General features: G+C 40.0%; 2 protein-coding genes across 2 annotated transcripts; one reads left to right on the top strand and one right to left on the bottom strand.

The window, feature by feature from the left end:
* Positions 1-8,053: 8,053 nt before the first annotated feature.
* Positions 8,054-10,008, top strand: cox8b (cytochrome c oxidase subunit 8B). The gene is made up of 2 exons (XM_084934369.1): positions 8,054-8,286; positions 9,729-10,008. Exons 1-2 carry the CDS (start codon positions 8,179-8,181, stop codon positions 9,822-9,824), a joined length of 204 nt encoding a protein of 67 aa, XP_084790495.1. The 5' UTR covers positions 8,054-8,178; the 3' UTR covers positions 9,825-10,008.
* Positions 10,009-14,329: 4,321 nt separating this feature from the next.
* On the bottom strand, positions 14,330-20,211 carry tmem170a (transmembrane protein 170A). The gene is made up of 3 exons (XM_084934368.1): positions 19,935-20,211; positions 19,116-19,286; positions 14,330-17,409 (listed from the first exon to the last, which is right to left on the bottom strand). The coding sequence occupies exons 1-3, from the start codon at positions 20,047-20,049 to the stop codon at positions 17,279-17,281; spliced, it is 417 nt and encodes a 138-aa protein (XP_084790494.1). The 5' UTR covers positions 20,050-20,211; the 3' UTR covers positions 14,330-17,278.
* Between the last annotated feature and the right edge of the window lie 1,099 nt (positions 20,212-21,310).

Raw genomic sequence — 21,310 nt, 5'->3', positions numbered from 1 at the left:
GCTCAACACCCCACTTGCACTCACGTTGTCAGCTTTACATGCATTTCAAAAGAAACAGTTTTTCTTTACTATTTGTTTACACTCCAAACATATATTTTGCAAACTTCAATAACTTCCCCTTTGTTGCTGGCTTTGTCATAACATCGGCCACCATCAGACCTGTCGAACAATATTCCAATATCAAATTTCCAGCATTAACTGTTGATCTTACAAAATGATACTTGATATCGATACGCTTACACCTCTGTCTGTTAACAGGATTCTTTGCCAATGCAATAGTCCCTTGATTGTCCTCAAAAATCTTTGGTGGTCCCTTTTGATGCTCATACATGCTTTGCAACAGTTGTGTCAAGTACAAACATTCTTGTGTTGTTGCTGCCAAAGCGATGTACTCTGCTTCACAAGTTGATAAGGCAACAGTTGGCTGCTTCTTTGTTCGCCATGACACCAAAGTACCTTCTTCATTCAGGCTTATGCAGTAACCTGTAGTACTCCTCCTGTCAGTCACATCTGCAGCCCAGTCTGAGTTACTGTGACCTTGTACTCTCAAATCTTTTGTCACTTTTCCTGTAGCACAATGTCTTGTCTTTTGATTGTTTCAAATACCTCAGAACATGTTTCACAGCAGTCCAATGTTCTAAAGTTGGTTCTTTGAAGTGCTGTGACAGCTTACTTACAACAAAACTCAAATCTGGTCGTGTGCAACAGGTCAAGTAAATAAGGCTACCTACTGCCTCTCTGTACATCCTGACATTGTTCATTGTCTCAGCATCATCATTGTAGTTCAACTTTTGCTCACAAGGAGTTGATCTTCTGAAGAAGAGCAATTTGGATTGTAATGATTTTAATAATTACAGACCTGTGTCCAACTTACCATTCTTAAGTAAAATTTTAGAAAAACTTGTTTTTATTCAGATTAATGATTTTTTGAATGATAGACAGATCCCGGAGATATTCCAGTCTGGATTTAGGGTGAACCACAGCACAGAGACTGCTCTCCTAAAGGTTTTAAATGATCTTAGATGTAACTGGGACTCCCAAAAGCTCTCAGTCCTGGTGCTACTGGATCTAAGCGCAGCCTTTGATACAGTAGACCACGCTATTCTTTTAAACAGACTGAAACACATGGTGGGCCTCTCTGGTGCTGTACACAACTGGTTCACTTCCTATCTCGCAGACAGAACTTTTATGGTGAGTATGGATACATGCTCCTCTAAGATCCATAAAATGACATGTGGTGTGCCCCAAGGGTCGGTTTTAGGCCCTGTACTTTTTAATTTGTATATGCTCCCTCTTGGTGGTGTCATTAGGAGGCATGGAGTGAACTTCCACAGTTACACTGATGATACTCAGCTGTACATCTCCGTGTCTCCTGATGACACCAGACCAATGGATGCCCTTTTTAACTGTATTCTAGATATAAAATCTTGGATGGCAGCTTAACCAGAACAAAACTGAAGTTTTAATCGTCGGTCCTGAGGCTCAGAGAGAGATGCTCTTGTCTAAATTACAGGCATTTTCACTATGCCCTTCACTACAAGTGAAAAACCTGGGTGTTCAAAGTCTATTGGTGCATGCAAGTATGCAGTTTTTACATCCATCTGATGCAAAATCAGGTTTTCTTGTATCGCACACTGCATCAATACTCTTATGCTTGTCAGGTTAGCAGTCAGAGAAAAAGTTTCGTCATAGTCTATTCCAAAACACTGGTTGTAACCTTGAGCTACGTACTGTGCTTTATATTTTTCTGATCCATCGCCACTGTTTTTCTTCACATATACCCATCTACCCCCCACTGCTTTCTTTCCCTCAGGTAAGCTAGTTAGGGTAAAGGTGTGGTTCTCTTTTAAGGATTGCATTTCCTCATCCATAGCTGCTTTCCACTCTTTAGAGTTGGGTGACTTTACAGCTTCACTGAATGTCACGAGTGAGTTACTTATCAGTCTGTAACAGTAGTCTATGTTGGTCAGCACTTGATCATCAATGTCTTCTCCTGACTCATATTCATTTAGATAATCTGCTTTCTTTCTTGTTCTAGAAGGATACCTTCTGGAGTTTTCGGTTTCATCACTAAGTGGCGTCTGACTGTTCACTTATGGTTGGTTGTCAGTACCTGGTTCCTGTGAACTGGTACTGGGGCTTTCCTTGTTCACATTTCGTCTCTCCCTCACCTGTATGTCCTCATCCTCAGATGTCGTATCAGTTTGTGTTTGCGTTTCCTCATTGTGTTTGGTTACAAACTTAACCAGCCTAAACTTTTGCACTTTAGCACTGTCTGGGAAATAAACCTTGTATGCTGGACTGTTTTTGTCGTAGCCTACAAAAATCCCTTTTGTACACCTAGAATCCAGCTTACCCTTGTGTTGCTTGTAAGCATAACACTCACACCCAAACTTTCGCATTCTGGATAGATTGGGCTTCCGCCCAGTCAGCAAAAAGTAAGGTGTCTGTCCTGTCCGGTTGTTAAAGCACCTGTTTCTCACAATAGCCGCTGTTTGAACTGCATATGTCCATAATTCCTTTGGTACGGCACTCTCAATAAGCATGCACCTTCCCATATCAAAAAGTGTTCTCCAGCCACGTTCTGCTGTACGATTATGGTGAGGGGAATATGGGGCTGAAGTTTCATGTCTTATCCCATGTTTGTTTAACAATGCCTGGTAACTCTCTGACCTGATACACTTTACCTTCCCGTGTGGGGCTGTATTGGCCAAAAAGATTTCAGTTGCTTGCATTGTTTCACTTTTGTTTTTGAGAAAATATACAAATACTGCACCGGAAAAATCCTCAGTAAACAATAATGCATATCTGTGTCCATCTCGTGATTCTGGATCTATCGGCCCTGCTAGATCCGTATGTACCAGCTCAAGAGGTTTCTCAGCTCTTCTGTCAGGGTTTCTATTCCTAGTCTGGACACATTTTCCCTGGATACACACCTCACAGTTCAGACTTTGGTTGTCTGTTGTGCTCATGGATGTAGAACTTTGTACCGTCTCTGTGTTGAAGGACGTTCCTTCCTTTCTTAAAGATGATAATAGCTCCATTCGTGGTGGCCGCTCTCACAGAGAAGATATTCTGTGGAAATGAGGGAATATATAGAGTGTCTTTCAGTGTTGTTTTACACTGTCTCCCTCTGCTGTCAACCAAGCACACCTCTGCATCTCCTCTGCCTTCAGCCACTCCTTTACACCTGGTGCCATCAGCTAATTCCACACAGTGTGTTCACGGCTGGAAGTCGTCATTAAATCTCTTGAACGCTGTTTTATCATTCAGGATGTGTGATGTCGCACCAGTATCCACCATCAGGCCTTTGGTCCTGATGTCCTGTCGCTGTTGAGGTTCCGCGTAGTCATCGCTCATCCGGAAGACATAGGTGTCGTCGCTCTCTGCGTTGCCGCCCTCCTCCGAGGCTGTGTGCGCTTCATCATTCCGTTGTCGTCTCCTGCAAGTCGACTCTCGATGGGTGTTGCTTCTACAGTGACCGCACCATTATTTGTAGCGGCATGCTCTGGCCTTGTGTCCCCGCTGGCCACACTTAAAACAGACTGTCTGCCATGTCTCTCCTGTGGTCACTAGCAGCTGCTGCGGGTCTCGCGCTAGGTTGCACTCTCGCCTTCATGATGTTATCCTCTTGTTCCACCAAGCGCATTTTCTCAGTGTCCTCATAACTGGGGAGTTTTGTTTTAAATTCCGCAAACTTGATTTCTGATTCACTTTGCGTTATGTGAACAGAAAAAGGTTTGAATGCTTCTGGTAAACCTTTTAACACCATCGCTACAAGCAGACCATCACTAAGTGTCTCTCCAGCATTTCTCAGGGCTGTAATAAGTGTCTCTGTGCGTATGATGTACTCCGTGACGCTCTCACTGCTTGCTTTCTTCAGAGAAGTCAGTTCAGTATAAAGGCTGATAATTCTTGGTTTACCTTTTCCCGCAAAGTAGTCTCTTAATATTTTCAGTGCCTCGCGTCCATCGTCGGCAGCTTCTCTCATCACAAGCGATAAACTCATATCATGCAGGATCTGTATTAACTCTGCATAGGCCTGGGCATTCTTATCTTCGTCGTCCTCATCTTCGTCATTACTCTTCAATATTGTCTCTTTTAGACCTTGTAATCTAAGATGTCCCAAAAATGTTGTCTCCCACAGTTCATAATTCTTCTCATCTCCGTCAAAAACCAACCTTACTCATCAGCCACTGGGTTCACCAGCACGCTTACTCATTGTGCTAACTTAGCATGCTAGTCCTCACCGAACACCCTGCACTTCGCGACTTTTCTGGTGGTAAACTTTCCCCTGGCGTAGCTTCAATATTTTCCTAGGCCCATAACCTGTTAGCAGAGACGGGTCTTCCAGCAGAATCTGCATGAATACTGAAGATACTTATTGGAGGAATAATCACATGTGGAGCATCGGCTTTTTTACCGGAACATTCACACCAATGTGTCTTTATTTATTGAACTCTCACGTATACTCCGCAGCATAACAGGAAGCATCCTTTCAAAATAAAATCCCAACAGATGCCAATGAGGGCATACCTATTAACTAGCTCAACAGTTGATTCTGTTCATCTGGACGTAGCATTTTCAGTGGGAGAAATGTTTCATCATCATCCAAGGGACTTTTTCAGTCTCATCTGACTGCAGGTTTCCCCAACCTTATAAACAGTACATTTGCACAATGACTGAAACTAGAACCACTGACAAACAATGTGAGGTCAGTTTCTTGATCATTAATATGCAAATTGTCATGACCACTGATCAACAACCACTGATCAACACCCACTGATCAATGACCATGAGTATCACAGAGAGTTGGGGAATGGCTGTAAGATGGCGAAAGATGTACCCTTAGGCCCCCTCCTCGATTCACAGATGGTCTTTCCTTTTTCATGTAAATGGCCTCCTTGACTCCGCGCTCAAACCAGCGTTCCTCCCTGTCCAGGATGTGTACATCCTCATCATTGAAAGAGTGTCCACTGGCCTGTGTTGTATTGTGTCATCCGCTTAGCAAGAAGTTGTTTGGTTTCCCCGATGTATAAATCCTGACAATCCTCCTGGCACTTAACAGCGTACATTACTCTGTTTGTGTCGGAGGACCCGATCCTTGGGGTGGACCAATTTTTGGCGAGGCGTGTTTTGGGGTTTAAAAACCACAGAGACACTATGTTTAGAGAAGATGCGCCTCAACTATTACTCCTGACACAAAAGGGATAACTAGGGTTTTTTGTTTAGGCAGGCCCTGAGTAAATGACCAACAACCACTGATCAGTTGATCAATGGTTGTTGATCAATGGTCATTTTAATTTGCATATTAATGATCAAGAAACTGACCTCACAGCCCATTGTTCATCAGTGGTGCTAGTTTCAGTCATTATCTAATTTTGGGGGATTTAGATGTTGTTCCAATAATTAGTTTTTTATGTCACCAGCGACTAAAAAAGTCTAGATAGGTTTGAGCAACAGGTTCCTTTAACCTCGCTGTCTAAGGGAACGTTATCCCGTTGCTATCAGACTCTTTAATTCATCCACTTAGTCAGACCTACACATGTGGAACAGAATTAATTACATCTCAGTGCACCCTGTCACTTTTGTACACCACGCCATATTTGCACACATACTTTTCCTTTTATATTTATATGTATATTTATACCTATAGCTCTGTATTTATCTTCATCTCTCTCTTTATCATCTTTGTTTCTACACTCACTTTATATGAGTGCTTGTTGTTTGTTGTATATTTGCTGCTATGACAACTCAATTTCCCTCTGGAACTAATAAAGTTTCTCTGATTCTGATAACAGAGCAGTCTGAATTTTTGCTTGAAAGCCCGTCCAGAAAAGTTTAGTTACCCATTTAAGGGAAACTGTGTGTGACGGGGTGTGGTCTGTAGCTCAGCTGCAGGGAAGGGGTGGTGTAGTGGGTTCAGGGGGCAGCGCTAGGGGAAGTGGCCAGTACAGCTGGTTGTCATCGTCTAATCACGCCTCTCCTATTTCAGTAGCATGCTGGGACCTAGAAGGAGGGAGAGGGGCTGAGAGTGGCCGGCTGCATGAGAGCAAACCCCACTAAAGCAACTGTGTGCGCTAGCCGGTGATGACAGCCTTAAAAAGCAAACTGAATAAATGACTGTGAAGCTGTAACCGCTGTGTATGTGTCTGTACTGGGCGATATCATACTGAACTGTGTTTGGCCTTGACATCTTCTTAAACCAAGTTTTTTTTCTTTTTCTACGATTTGCAAACGAAAACTGAAGAAGAATCCGATTTAAGAAGACAACAACAACAATACACAATGACCTTAAAGGAGAGTACACATGGAATTAACCAGAAACTGATACAAAGAACTAAAACTTTAGATGTTTAGCAAAGTGGCAAACAACAGTAAAAACTGATCAAACTGAGAACTAACAGAATGTTAAATAGTAGCAAGAATTCAAAATGCATAACACAAAATCCAAAAGGAGCTTGCACAACTTAGAACTCAGGTGAGTTCAACACCCGGGACCATGACAGTGGATGGATGATCAAACGAAGCTTAGGCCCATGCTTTCATCTACTAAGACCTCATCTTCATGTGGACTTTGACATTCCACACTTCTTCCACTGCAGGGCCAACAAACTTCACTCATGACATCTGAGCAACATTATTATGATGGAAGAACACCAACATGAGATGGGCAGGCTGTCACTATGCTCCAAGCTTGCTACTTAAAACAAACACAATGGCAAGAACAACAACCCATCTCGTTGTGGCGGGTTACCACATCTTATTCTATTCATCACATGTGCCAGTAAACACACTAAAATCAAACTTTTGCTGTTATAAATACTTTTAAACTGATGCATAATGTGATCGGTCTGAACTTCTTTAACCAACTTGGGTCACACTGCCAGTGTACTGCAAACTGTTAAATGTATGTGTTCTAGTAAAAAGTCACGAACTGTTTGTTTAGGGGGGAAAATCTGTTTCTAGGAAACCACAAGTAGTCCGGATGTCGCAGTTTTCCACTAGTACTTGAACGCAGCTTCCATTTGTGAATCAGTGACTGTAGAAAACAAATCTTTTATACTGTCACTGTTATGGATCTGTGCGAAGCTGTCCGCGTGAAGGGTCTCAAAACCCGAAGTGCTCACGTGCCGTTATCTCTGTGTGTCTTCGTGCTGTGTACGAGCGATTCGTGAACGATTTGTAAGTGAGAAAAAAGAATGTGACCAACACTTTGCAGAGTCACGGGCAGCTCTCTGAAAGTGAAAACGGTCAGATTTGTGAAGTAAATATTTGCGTGTGTGAATAATCATTCTTTATTACTTATTTGGGTTTTTATATACACATTTGTAGGATGGTTTGATGAATGTGTGTTGACTGGACTGCGGGGCTGTAAGTACTCAAATCAATCACACTCAATGTTGTTCACATTTGTAAATTCTTACGCATGTGGATCATGTACACATCATATTTTTTTCTTCTTAAAATCTTTTTGGGGACCATTTTCTCCAAATAAAAGCAGCATGGAGCCGGTGTGTGCGCTCCATGCTTGATACAAACGTCCTTATACAGGCACTGCTGCCTGGCCCGTTGTGCTCTCAGCTCTGCGCTCTGATCCAAACCCGGGTTTTCTTCCTCTCAAGTTCACGAAGGTGTCATGTAGTATCATAAATGCAAAGATACGATAGAGAAAGGTGATCTTTTTTTTCTCTTTTTTTTTTTATCACGGGGTAACAGAGAAATCAAAACCGGATGTTGTCGTTTTATTCGTTTTGCCCGCTCTCCTTTACAGAGAGAGCAAAGCACTTGTGCCTTTCCTCCAGCACATTCCCTCCATCTACAAACACACACCTCTGACTTCACCTGGAGCGTGAATTTCGTTGTTGACGAGGCTAAACTTTTTAAATCTGTGAACTGTGTTTCACTGTAATGTCTCCTGGACGGCTACACAAACAGCCTCGACACTGCGCGCGGTGACGCGAGGACACGACCCCGCGCTCATCGGTCACGGTTCAAACCCGGAGGCGAGACGGCCAATTAAATTTCGACGCTGCTTGGGGGCTCGCGTGCGCGCACACGCTCTCTCCCTGTCATACGGCTACTGCGCATACCCCTCAGATAAGCTGCACCAGGCTGAGTGTCAGTTACAGAGTACAGGCTCTCTTCCAGGCTTTCTGGCAGCAGTGAAGCAACGCTATGCCTCTGCCCACCGTCTCCCGACTGTTCAGGAGCGCGCTGAGGACTCAGCTGGTCTCTGTGGCTAATGTGACGACCAAACCTGCTAAACACACCATAACTGCAGGGGTGAGTTCATATCCGCTCTGTGAGCTTTACATGCCTGAAGCAGGGGTCTTGTCCCGGCTGAAGTTGCAAAGGTTCTTAATTAATAGCAACAGGCTCAACTTCATCGCCCGCTCCTTCGCTTTATTAAACCTTAATAGCAGTTCTTCCGCATCATATACACACATATTAGCATGATATGATGGGCAACCTGCCTGTTTGACCAACTCTCTCTTACAAATAAGAAATTTCTTTTGCTTATATACTGAATATTGTATATAAAATATCGAATAATTAAAAATAGCAAATGTAGGATATCCTTCGTTTCCTCGCGCCATTGTTTCACGGTGACTTGCAAGTCCAGTTTATTTTTAAGACTTTGATAAGTGCGCCACTATCTCGCCATTATTCCGCATAATTCCAACACGTAGACCCGTGACAGCTGCGAATATGTGGGCCAAGTGCGCAGCGCACTACATTTGGAGACCGCGCACGGTCGTTTAATAAATGAAAGTGAAGCCGAACAAGCGTTTTGGTATTTTTCCACATTTAGACATAAGTTTGATAAAGTAGTCTAACAGCAGTAGCGGCAGAAACACTCGCAGCCGCGCTGAACGGGTGACTAACCTTGATGCAGGAAAGGTCAGACGCAGAGAAGCATGCTTTTCAGAAAAGCACACAATACATAAAGAAATAACTGCATTTAGGGAAGAACAGCCTGTTTTAGCTCACTGTGACGCTTTTAAAGTCGCATCGACACAATAAGCATGAAGTTATTGACAATGAAATGTTTGGTTTCATTTCGTCTCCAGGAAGGGCTTAATCATTAACTGGGACAATGGTTGCACACTGCCCGTGGATAAGGCCACGCGAGGGACAACTATGTTGATACCTCACAACATGTAAAACAACAATGTTTTCACATATTTAGATATATTAGATGTGTTTTAGCTCTTGTGGACAGATGGAACTGATACTTTTCTACAGCAAATATATTTCCTCTTAATACCACATTACAATTCATTTTTAGGGGGATTAGACAGTGATCGTGTTTATGCTGCCGAGTGATATGATTTGAGCCTGGGTAAAAGGCTAAAGCTAAGTGTGAAACAATAAATACCTGAAATAGAAATAACAAATAGACTTTCCAAAAACCAAAAGACTCTTACAATTTATGTCTTTAGTTTTTGTCAAATTGGTCACATTTTTTAACATAGCCAACACAAGGAGGCACAGGTAAATATAATTAATGACTGGGATTTCTGTGTGATTTTGAGTCAAGTGTTTCTATTTTATTAAATCTAAGTAACTACTTAAACTAAGTCTGCAATTCTTTTTTTAACACTTCCTTTTTCTTCTTCTTCTTTTTTAATCAATGAAGTAAAACGGAGGTGTAAACAAACATTCAAAACCTAAAAAAACAAAGCTGTAATAACTCTGTCGGTGTGGTTTTGTGTACCCCTCAGGAGCAGGTAATCGCTATGACGGCCCTTTTTGTGGCCATCTTGGGTCCCTCTGGCTGGGTACTGGCTCACCTGGAGGACTACAAGAAGAAGGAATAGAAGAGGTGGAAGACCAAACGCTCACATGAAGACCAGTCAGCACTCTCTTCCCTGACCTTCACCAGCTGTTGAGATGACATGTTGATCTTCTCTTTCCAAATGTTTTTTGCACTGACTTGCGATAATATGTTCACATGTCCGCATACAAACATTATCAATAAATGCATGTTCAGTCCACAGAAAATGGGTGAATGTGTTTTTCTAGTGACAGAAACGACATAAGCCACACGTTTTAATCAGAATAACCATTTGCTTGCAGAATGTCAGAAAATACTCCAAGTCAAGGTTGCATGTCCTGATTTGTTGATTTCTCTGACAGATAACCATATTCTGTACACACGAATGACATGAAACTGAGAATGGTGAAACTTCTGTTATAGTCTAAGTTTAATGGCTCATTTTGGGGGGATTTGAACTAGTGCAAATAAAAAACATGCTTAAAATTTGCTGGTATTTTTGGAGACACTGGATTTCCATTTCTCCCACATATCACTGATGGAAGGTGGGTCCAGAGGAACACAGGTGTTATAATGTGGTGTTCATCAGTTTTTATTTCTGCATTTAGATTTTAATTTGACTTTAGTCCCAGTTTAGTTTTCAGAGTGCCTTTTTCTAAATTTTGTTTAGTTACTTGTTTGAAATGTTTGAGTGAAGTTTTTATTAGTTTCACTTTTATTCTCTTTTGTCTGAGGAGGGATTGAAGAAATTCAGAGCAATTGTTAAAATAAAACAGTCACATAGATCCAGTCTGTTTTCATTTGGTTTTAGATCCACATAATGGCATTGCAGATGCAGCACTTGTGGAACAAATCTTAAAAAAAACAAAACAAAACAAAAAAACCAGTGACATTTCCAATGCAAACAATTATATTCACTGTTACATTTGTCATTATGTGCGTCCCAGGATACTAATTAAGCACTTTTTACCCTTTTTATTAAGTTTGTATATTTCAATGAAAGCCACCAAAATGTTCCAGTTGTATGAATTATAGGATGCAGGTTTTACTTACTTCATGATATAAATCCTGCGCAACTGTGTAGTCACACTCAAAGCGAACACGTTTTTATTATTAAATGAGAAACCACACAAGGTTCAGCAAGGTTAGCAAGCGACCTACGACAAGCTTGTATAGGCTTCACCATCAGTCGTCATTCTGCAGTGTAGAGGAGACTGGGTGTACATTTTTTCTCTTTTTTATGCTGATTTTGTTTTTTACATGCACAATACCATCAAAGCATAAATAAAATGTGTTTAAAAAACATCAGCTTTCCCAACGTGTAGGTGGAGTGGACACTGCTCTTTCAGACGGCTGTTCTCCAAACACCAGCAGTACTTCAGTGTGACCAGAAGGAGGCGCACTTAGTGTATGTTTGAATACCCCATATGTCTACAGCAGTAAAACTGTGTTATTGTTAAATGACATTAACAGTGTGCTGTTAATAGTGTCCTGAGCTGAATAACTGTATTACAAACTGGCAAAAGTAATATACCATCGCTTTACTGAAGTAAATGGTAGAAGTCATTTTACAAAACAATGTTCAATATTTAGACAATATTACAGCTACTTTATGAACTTATTACTACGTATTAAAATTATCTTAAGGCAATTTAAGTCTTTGTAAAAAAATATACCTTTCAGTTATAAATTCTCTCTGTTCAACACATCATTGACTCCGTCTGTTAGGTTCAAAGTCAGCTTTGAGTAGCTTTTGTAAATAAACTATGCCTCCACCAACCCAGTGGATACTTGATCAAACTGGAATCTGGGTCTTTTGGATACTGGGTTAATGGCTATGGATCTTTATCATGTTCATGCAGTTTTAATCGTTTTTGAACTGGGAGAGGTCCAGTGCCCTGCTGTGGAGCGTGGGGAGGGTAAATCTTAAACATAGAGTGCATTCAGAAAGTATTCATGGATCTTCACTTGCTCCACATTTTTTCATGTTACAATCTTATTCCAAAATGGATTTAAATCATTTTTCACCTTAAAAATTGTACACACAGCAACGACAAAGTGAAAAAAGCTTGCTTGAAATTGTTGCAAATGTATTACTAAAAAATTACACTCACACTTACAAATATTATATATGCATATATATATATAGGCAGGCACATGTATTTTGGGGAGTTTCTCCCATTCTTCTTCGCAGAACCTCTCAAGCTCTACCACGTTGGATGGGGAGCATCGGTGCATGGCCATTTTCAGGTCGACTGGATTCAAGTCTGAGCTCTGGCTGAGGCACTTATCCTAAAGGACATTAGGCTAAGGCACTAAAGGACATTCACAGGGTGGTCCCAAAGCCATTCTTTGTTATCTTGGCTGTGTTAAGGGTTGTTTTTCTGTTAGAAGCTAGATCTTCACCACAATCTGAGGTCCAGAGTGCTCTGGAGCAGGTTATCATTAAGGATATCTCTGTACATAGCGACATTCATCTTTCCCTTGACCCTTACTGGTCTCCCAGTTCTATTTTGCAAGGACTAGAAATACTTGTGTGTATTTCCATTTTGGTTTTTGGGACGGTCATTTACTAATTTTGTGTGTAGAATTTTGAGGTGAAAAATTAATTTAATCCACTTTTGAATAAGCATGACATGTAACATGACAAAATGTGGAACAAGTGAAGCTCTATGAGCACGAACTCTGGATGTGCTATAATCCACATAAATGACCAAAGATTTTCAAGCAAAACATTGCATTGGAACAAGATGATCTATTGGATTCACCTATAGGGCCAGAGGCAGGGTACACCCTGGACAGGTCGCCAGTCTGTGGCAGGGCTAACAGAGACAGACAACCATTCACACTTATATTCACACCTATGGGCAATTTAGAGTTCCCAATTCACCTAACCCCACTAACTGCATGCCTTTGGACTGAACCTTCTGACAAAATTTTAAAAACAAATTAAATATTAACTTGCATATAGGAGTGTGAATTTGCATCATGTTTGCTACATCAGGCAATTTATTCCTTAAAGACGTAGAATGCAATTTATTTTGTTTTGGGTGGGGGTCAGACTTTTACACTGTGGAAGTCACAAAAGCTCAGGTATCAAATACACTTGGTTTTAAAGAGTCATGGAGACCTTGCCAGGATTGGGTTGAACCCCCTTTATGTCTTTTTAATTGCCTTAATTCTTCATGGTACAGATCAAACAAACATTGAATCTATGCCATGGAAACATTCCTCAGAGATTTTGGTCCATATTGACCCAAACTGATAGCATCCTGCAGTTGCTGCGGTTTTGTCAGATACACATCCATGTCCTGAATCTGTCGCTCCATTGCATCCAAAGGTGCACTATTAAATTGAGATCTGGTGATTGTGGAGACCACCTAACACAATGAACTCATTGTCATGTTCAAGAAACCAGTTTGAGATAATCTGTGCTTTATAACATGGTGTATTATTACACTAGAAGCGGTCATCAAAAGATGGATAAACTGTGGCCACAAAGGGAACAATGCAGCAACAATGCTTAGTAGGTTGTGCCCCAACCTACAAAGGACAAAAAAACATTAAGACACACTAACAATTTAGTTGAAACATCTTATATCATGAAACTATTAACCACGGGTTCCTTATTTCCTCTAATAAATGTAAGCTTTAAACCCTTTAAATCGGAACATATACAGCCCATGAATGTGTGAAATATCTTGCTCTGTTCTAGCATTAACTTGACATCTCTAATTGTATCCCGTCATTGAGTTTGCCTGGTGTTTCTGACAGTGTGACTGTCCATCAGATCTGGCATTCTGACACCACATCTCCTTATTGTAAAAAACCATCCCAGCAGTCAAGTGGTTAAAGTGTTCGACTAACCTGCATTAAGGTCTGTATGCAGGCCTGTTTCTGGCAGGAAAAAAACAAAACACTAAAATGTGAGGAATAATTAAAAATAAATAACTAAAATATCTAAAATCACATCCAAGTGGAAACTATTAAATGCAAAAATATTCAAGGGAAAACAAATGTCTACAATCATGAAAAAGAAAGTACACCCTCTTTTAATTCTAAGAAATAAATAATTAGCAGGTACATACCAGGCTTTAAAATTAGGTAAATACAGCCACTGATTAACTAGCAAAATATGACATATTATACAGTGTCACTATTATTTATTTTCCACATTGTGGAACATTGTATGAAAAGCTAAGTACACCCCACGGTCCCATAGCTTGTAGAACCACATCCAGCAGCAATGACTGAAAGTAATTGTTTTGTTTCTGAATATTAGCCTCTTACATCATTGTGGAGAAATCTGGCCTACCCTCCTTTACAATGTTGCTTCAGTTCATTGAGGTTTTCAGGTGTTCATTTATATACCACTCTCTTAAGAGTGCCACATTATTTCAGCTGAGTTGAGGTCTGTACCTTGATTCTTTTGTTTTTTGCCATTCTGTTGCTGTGCTTTTTACCATTGTCTTTTTTCATGACCAAGTTTCAACCAAGCATGATGGTTGAGCAGAAGGCCTATAATGATTTCAGATGGAATGCCCCTGCTGGACATCAGTTCAATTTTATTTATATAGCTCCTCACGGCACATTCTACAGTAAACGAAACATCCTACAATAATTAAAAACAAACAAACAAACACAGAACACCCCAACAATCGTAGGACCCTCTTTGAGCAAGTGGTTTGGTGATAATGGGGAGGAAAAATTCCCCTTTAACAGGAAGAAAAATCTGTCAGTTTCATGCTCACAACCAGTTGGGGTGAGGGGAGGAAAACAAAATGAGGACATGCTGTAAAAGACAGACAGAGATTAATAATAACTAAAGATTAAATGCAGATTGGTGCATAAACAGAATAATAAGGTGAGTGAAGAAGAAACAAACAAAGGGAAAAAAAATGCATCATGGGAAGCCCGCAGCAGCCTGGGAATATTGGAACATAACTAAGGAAGGATTCAGATTCACCTGATTCAGCCCCAACTATATGCTTTTTTAAAAAGGAAAGTTTTAAGTTTAATTTTAAAAGTAGCGAGGGCTCCAAAACTGAGAGCTGGTTTCACAGAAAAGAAGCCTGAACCCTATAAAACAGGATATTGAAAGAAAGCTGTCCTATATATTTGTTTAATGTGCACATTTAAGGATCTATCCTAGTCAAAAATGACTCACAGATTCCTCAGTGTGTTACTGGAGGACAAGGTAATGCCATCCAGAGTAAGCATACATGTATAATGTAAACAGAAGTGGTTCTAGCATGGACCCCTGTTGAACTCCATAATTAACCTTAGTGTGAGAAGAAGACTCCATTTACATGATCAAATGGGAGTATATTAGACAGATGATTCAAACCACCGCAGTACAGTACCTTTAATACCTACATCATGCTCTAAGTGTTGTAATAAAAAATAAAATATATTATGGTCAACAGTATTAAACGATCCACTGAGGTCTTGCAGGACAAGCAGAAATTAGTTAATATGTAACAGGAGACTTTAGCTGTCATCTTTACTGTACAGCAAGTAATTATCCAAAAACAAAAAGCCAGACTTACCAAACACTCAGTTATTAAAAATAGTAAAATGAGTTATAAGATTGGAGTTATGCCCAGTAATACATTTATTGCACTTATGTGATAAGCACGAGGTGGATGTGACTGAGAACCTGAAGGAATTCATGCATTTTCTCAGAGTGGACAGAACCAGACTTCTTGGAACCAGTGGAAAAGGCTCCTGCTAACAATTTAAGGAGAGCATCTTTAAGGCACTTTCATGGCTTGGCTTCATTTTGAAAACTTATAACATCATATACAGTCTATAGCAAGGTGCAGATATGCTAAATGTCAATAATAGTTAAACCTTGTGTCGACTCCAGCCAAAACTATAGATAAACAGAAAGTAAATTAAGAGTGAGTCATCCTTTGGAAATGGCTTAGACATCTTAGTGGTTTTCTTGACCTTTTCCTGCCTGCTTGAGGAGACCTTTGAATCTTTTTTTTTTCTTTTTGTACAGGATTGTGAGTCAGTCTTCAACTTTTTTTTTTTTTGCTTTATGCAATTAATGTTATATTAGGACCAATTAGATGGACCTGTAGGGTCCACAGCTCATTTACTGGTCTGAGCCCCTAGAGCCCTATATAGTGTACAGAGGTTGAAGAAGCTTCTGACCATATCACACCTCATTCCTGTAAAAACAAATGCATTTCTTCTATCTTAATTACTTGTGACATAGTTACTTATATATACACGCAGCAAACATAATGACTTGTGTTTTACTTGTAGAGTTTACTGTAAGTGCACCTCTCAGATACCAAAATCAACCAAAAAGCTGTCACAATGTGGAAACTTATACATGCACATTTAGTGCAGAAAATTATTTATATTTAATCATAAAGACTGAAAATGTACAAAGACCTGGAAACAATTTTGAATATATACAAATCAGTTCATTGTTACAAAATAACCCTTAAAAACACACTATCATTCAAAGAGCTAAAAGATTAAAAACTTATATCACTTTCTGTTGATTTAGCAATCTGATCATCTTCGCCCTCCTTCATCAAGCCTAAAGACAGAACAATCAAGGTGAACAGAGAAGCTCTGAAGACACAGGCTGCATTTTCAGGGCTATGAACTAAACAATCAGCTTTATAACAGCATCTCCACTGTATCCCTGTGTGAAAGACATAAGCTGAGAGGAATAGAGGGAGACATATAGGTGCTTCTAACCAACCTGGAATTATTATTATTAACACACAGGCAGTCAAAAAAATGTCAACCAAAAACACCAGAGAGAACCCAAGGAGCAGCAGGACAAAGAATTAAGGAAATATAGCCCTGAAGATAAACACCACTTTGGAAAGTAGAAAATAGAAATTAAGGCCTCAAGAGAAAAAGCATTAACCTTGCATATAACCATTATCTCCCCATTTTAACAGTACAACAGCCCATCTGCTGTTCTATCTCTATGCAGTCACTCTGGCAGAGAAATGTGCATGCATGCGCACACGCACGCACGCTCTCTCTCTCACACACACACACGTGTGCGCACAAACGTACACACGCTCTCACACAGCCCCTGAGAGAGGTTAGTGTCATCCTGCTGCTGAACTGTAAGCTCTGCTAACTCGAGAGAACAGCATATTGCTGCTTTCACATTACGTTTGAAAGTGCAGACTCCTAAACTGAGAATTTCAGCTCGACACCTGACTTTAGAAAAAACTTGGGACACAATGCTAAGTAACTTTCATTGGATGTAGTATGGGGAGGCCTGGATGTGAATGTAGCAACATGCTGTCCTACAGTCAATATCATACAAATGATTTAACACCTAGAGCATTCAGTGCTGTATAGCGTACACTCCATCAATTTACACATTGCCTTTCTCTTGATAGTTGAGGAAAAAAAAATCCACCCTGGGGCATCATAGAAAATGACATCACAACCCAGACTGGACTGTTCATGCCAGTATTCAGCAGAAAGTCCACATCAAACTTAGCACTGCTAAAGGGTGGCAAGTATCCTGAGGAAGGAGATGAGGAGAACACAAAACGACTGCCCGACACCAAACACCAGCGCCTCCAAAGATATCATCGTCTTCCCTGCTGCCTTGTACACACCTGCTATGGCTGCACCTAAAAAAAGAAAAGAAAGAAAATTATTAAGCGTGTGTGTTTTCCAGTTTGGCTTCTGACTTACTGATAAGCAGAGCTCTGCCGACAAACCACCTTTTGGCCTGCTGACCTCCTGATATAAGCAACAACTAATCAGAACCTCACACTTGGGGGTCTGAATGTAAGGCTTGACTACTGCAAAAATCATAATAACCATTAGTTTGGTCAATGTATTCACTACATATCATTATTATTCATTATCTAAAATTTCAAGAAGTTATTGTACTTACAATCATGTTTTCTTTTGGGGTTTTCTGAGCTTTAAATAGAAAGAGTTGTGGGTTGTTGGATATTCAGGGTTGCCTGGTACAGCTCATGCCCTAATTAGGGGATGTTTGTAACCATAAACGTTGTCTCGTAAGGGCAGCCTGTGTGTGTCTCAGTGTAAGATTCTTGGATGTCATAAAATAGTCCTAGTTTGTTCCATTTCTGCTGTCAGGTGAGCAGACCAGAGAGGGGAAGGTACAGACGACAACACGTTATGTTACTGTCAGATGTGAGAAAGTGGGGCATGGATGATTTAGCCTACCATCATCAGGGGAAACAGGTGGATTAATATCAAATTTACAACTGAATGTAGACTGTGTCACTTCTTAAAGAAAATCTAATTCGATTTTTACTGAATTAATAATAATAATAATAATAATAATAATAAGAATATCCCTAGTTCTCTTAATCTTTTCACTGTAATAATAATAATAATAATAATAATAATACACTTTTTTAAGAATATGCATTTACTTTGTTTGAATTTGTTATCACGACTTGTCCAATCAGGATTTTGTGCGTTTGCTTATTGAGACTCAGGATTTTGTCGTGAGTCACCTGCCTTCAAAATTAAATGAATAAACATTGCAGTCGTACTGTAATATCCATTTTGAACTTCAGAATAACATATGGCTATCAGACACCTTTGAAGTCATTAAAATAAGACACTACAAGTAGCACTGAAAATATTGAAGACTTAACAACAACTAAACATGAACAAAAACTACAGTGAAACAAGCAAATGCACTCTGGAAACTAACTCAAGCTTAAGTGACTGACTTGGGAAAAATTAAATAAAAGTTCAGGAGAAAATACAGAACTTATCATCTATTTATTATGCATCTTAAAAACTGCAAAATTTCCTGATGCTATGATCCAACTTAAGATTCAGTATTTCATTAAGAACCATTATGGTGTGCTCACAACCCAATTCAGCTACAGCGATACTAATTTACACATTGAGTCCTATTTGTAAACACTTGAGATTGAGACTAGTAGACCCACACACTGTGGAAGCTTAAATGAACTGGCTGCATACTGAACAGGTTTCCAGCAGCACTGCTCAGTGATGGTCCAATTCATTCGGTTCTTTTACATTGGGGAAAACACAAAGGCATCTGCCTAGCATGCAATACATCCCTCGTTTGAGACCAGGCTCAGACGGACACAAGTTCATGTCCTCCTGTGTGGACTAATCTGCTGTGGTGATACTTAGGAAACGAGGACGCATCTGAAAATACCTTCTATTTTATAATATGCAGGTATACAAATCTTTTTAATAAATGCTGAAATAAATGTAATCACAAATAGTTATATCATTCATTTTAAAAAAATCAAAAATACATACATTAAAAAAACAACAACAACAACAACACAGCACATGCAGGTAAAAGGCTTACTAGTTAGGACTCCCCCAAACACTGGTCCCACAATGCCCATGAGGAGGATGGCAATGGGCATGAACCGGGCAAATTTGTGCTGGCGCAGTGAGGCTAGGGACAGTAAAGCTGCAGGCAGGTGGAACACAAGAGAGGAGACCGCTGCCCACAGAAACACGCCATACCACATCTCTGGGAAAACACAATTATACAGTTATGCATCTCTTCATGCCAATCAGTGAACATATTACATAACCACGAATGTATTTATTTGATTTATTTCCATAGGGGTGACAGTGGTTCACTGAAAAAGCATGACAATGATGTTGAATCCTTAATGAGGACCAGTTTGTGACTTGACTAAATATTAAGGAGAACTCTAGATCTTCATTGTTTAACAACTAGTAACACACCAACGCAAAATCATTGCTGTGTTCAGTGTCACAGAAAAATAACTCTGGCAGAACACCAGCGCACATTTCATTTGTCAAATCTACACAGAGACTGAAGACACTACTGAATGGTCATACCCTAAGAGCCATGACCAGTGGAATTTAACAGTATCATTTACACAGGTCTTCAACATTAGAGACTCTCAAATTACAAAACAATATGCAGACTTCTGACTACCCAACAATCGCTTAGACAAAGTAGAAGTTAGCTAGCTTCACAAACTACTCCAACAACATTGCGTATAAACTAGCCTCTAGCTAATGACCCATAGTGACAGGTTCTGTTCGTAGTACATTTTAAATGGCTTCTTTTTAAGTCAAATACTTTAGCATAGGTAGACAGCAAAGACATAAAGACTAGCTGAAAAGCTACCAAACATTAGCCCACCTGAGAAGTCGCTGAGAGATGTGTCATTGCCTCGGTTTGTACTATTTTTTCTCGGCACCAAATTCAAACCGAGTATTTGCTGGACAAAGCCTATTTCGTTGTACCTATCCTGCATGTCTCATAACAAAATAGACACTGCATACAGCAAAGATGGCCTACAGACGCGAAAAACCATTAAAGTTGGTTGGTGAACCTGACGCACCACTAACTAGCGTCAGGTTAGCTAGCAAGAGCTAACCAAGCTGTTGTTTTGACGTAGATGGGAGGATTTTACCCAGAGTGCAGTCTGTCAGGCAACGCGCTCCTACCAGAGTGCAAAGATCGAGCTATTATACAACTAACAATTAAACTAATAATAACCATTTAATGTTCAATCGATATTCGTCTTTATGGATTGGGGGTGTGTCGTTATAGCAGCTTTTATTCGGACGTAGATTCTGTGATGATAGGAAGGCACATTGAGACCACAATAATTTTTTATATTCTTTGGCAGCATAGTACATTTTTGAGTAGTTTGTAATAGATGACTTTTAAATCTTATGCTATTTCAATGTTAACATTTCATCTGTTGATTATAAGTTCTTGTGTGTAAGCAGGTTTAGTATGGTTTCTTCCACGTGTATGTCGCTTGGGGGCAGTGTTCAAATAATGCAGCAGAGAAACAACCATGGAGGCTCCTCTCATCCTCATCGTTTGTGTATATGATGCACACACCACAACTTCCGGAGCGAAATAACAGTTAGGAGGATGGTTTGAAGCTGCGTAGGAAAACTCAGTTTTCTGTTTTAAAACAGGCACAATGACAAAGGCGTGTTTATCATTTACACTGGAAGCACAAGTGTGTCATGTGGTCTGACATGAGCGATTAAACACTGCAACCCCTGATGCGCCAACTCCAAAAATTCTAATGGAGAAATATCTTAAAACCTCAGTTAACTTTCACACAATTATTTCTCACATTTACCGTAACGCTGCTAATTAGGTCTCGGTGATACTATAAGTTTTGTGCAAAATGTGGTGCTGGTTTTCAAAGCAAAGCCCAAGAGGACAGGAAAATGGGTGCGATTACCACCATTTAATATACATCAGTATATTAAACCGACTCGAGTTTCCACTGACACCTTTAATCTAACAGAAAATGGGTTGTGCCTTTGACAGTCTAGAAATATGCACAACTGAACAGAGCAGTGAATGTGAACCATTACCTGTAAACCTCTCATTTCATCTCCAATCCTGGTACAGAAAACCAAGTCACAAAACCATTTTCCTTAGGAACCACGTTTCAACTAATTTGGTGAGAGCAAAGTAAGGGGTTAAAGCAAAGAAGAGAAGGCAAGTTGAAGTCTGTTTTTTACCATCATATTATCTGCAGCTCC

Source organism: Perissodus microlepis, chromosome 7, assembly GCF_051167445.1.
Source record: "Perissodus microlepis isolate ML-2025 ecotype Zambia chromosome 7, ASM5116744v1, whole genome shotgun sequence".
NCBI classification, from domain to species: Eukaryota; Metazoa; Chordata; class Actinopteri; order Cichliformes; family Cichlidae; genus Perissodus; species Perissodus microlepis.
The sequence above is the reverse complement of the archived record's forward strand: the minus strand, read 5'-3'. Positions and strand labels throughout refer to the sequence as shown.

What these genes read in the sequence shown, in the direction of transcription:
- tmem170a (XM_084934368.1), bottom strand. Translation starts at nt 20,049, where the DNA reads ATGCAGGATAGGTACAACGAAATAGGCTTTGTCCAGCAAATACTCGGT. An exon ending in ATCTCTCAGCGACTTCTCAG is followed by an intron (nt 19,287 to 19,934) that starts GTGGGCTAATGT and finishes GTGTTTTCCCAG; the next exon opens with AGATGTGGTATGGCGTGTTT. An exon ending in GTTTGGGGGAGTCCTAACTA is followed by an intron (nt 17,410 to 19,115) that starts GTAAGCCTTTTA and finishes TTCTTTTTTTAG; the next exon opens with GTGCAGCCATAGCAGGTGTG.
- cox8b (XM_084934369.1), top strand. Translation starts at nt 8,179, where the DNA reads ATGCCTCTGCCCACCGTCTCCCGACTGTTCAGGAGCGCGCTGAGGACT. An exon ending in AACACACCATAACTGCAGGG is followed by an intron (nt 8,287 to 9,728) that starts GTGAGTTCATAT and finishes TGTACCCCTCAG; the next exon opens with GAGCAGGTAATCGCTATGAC.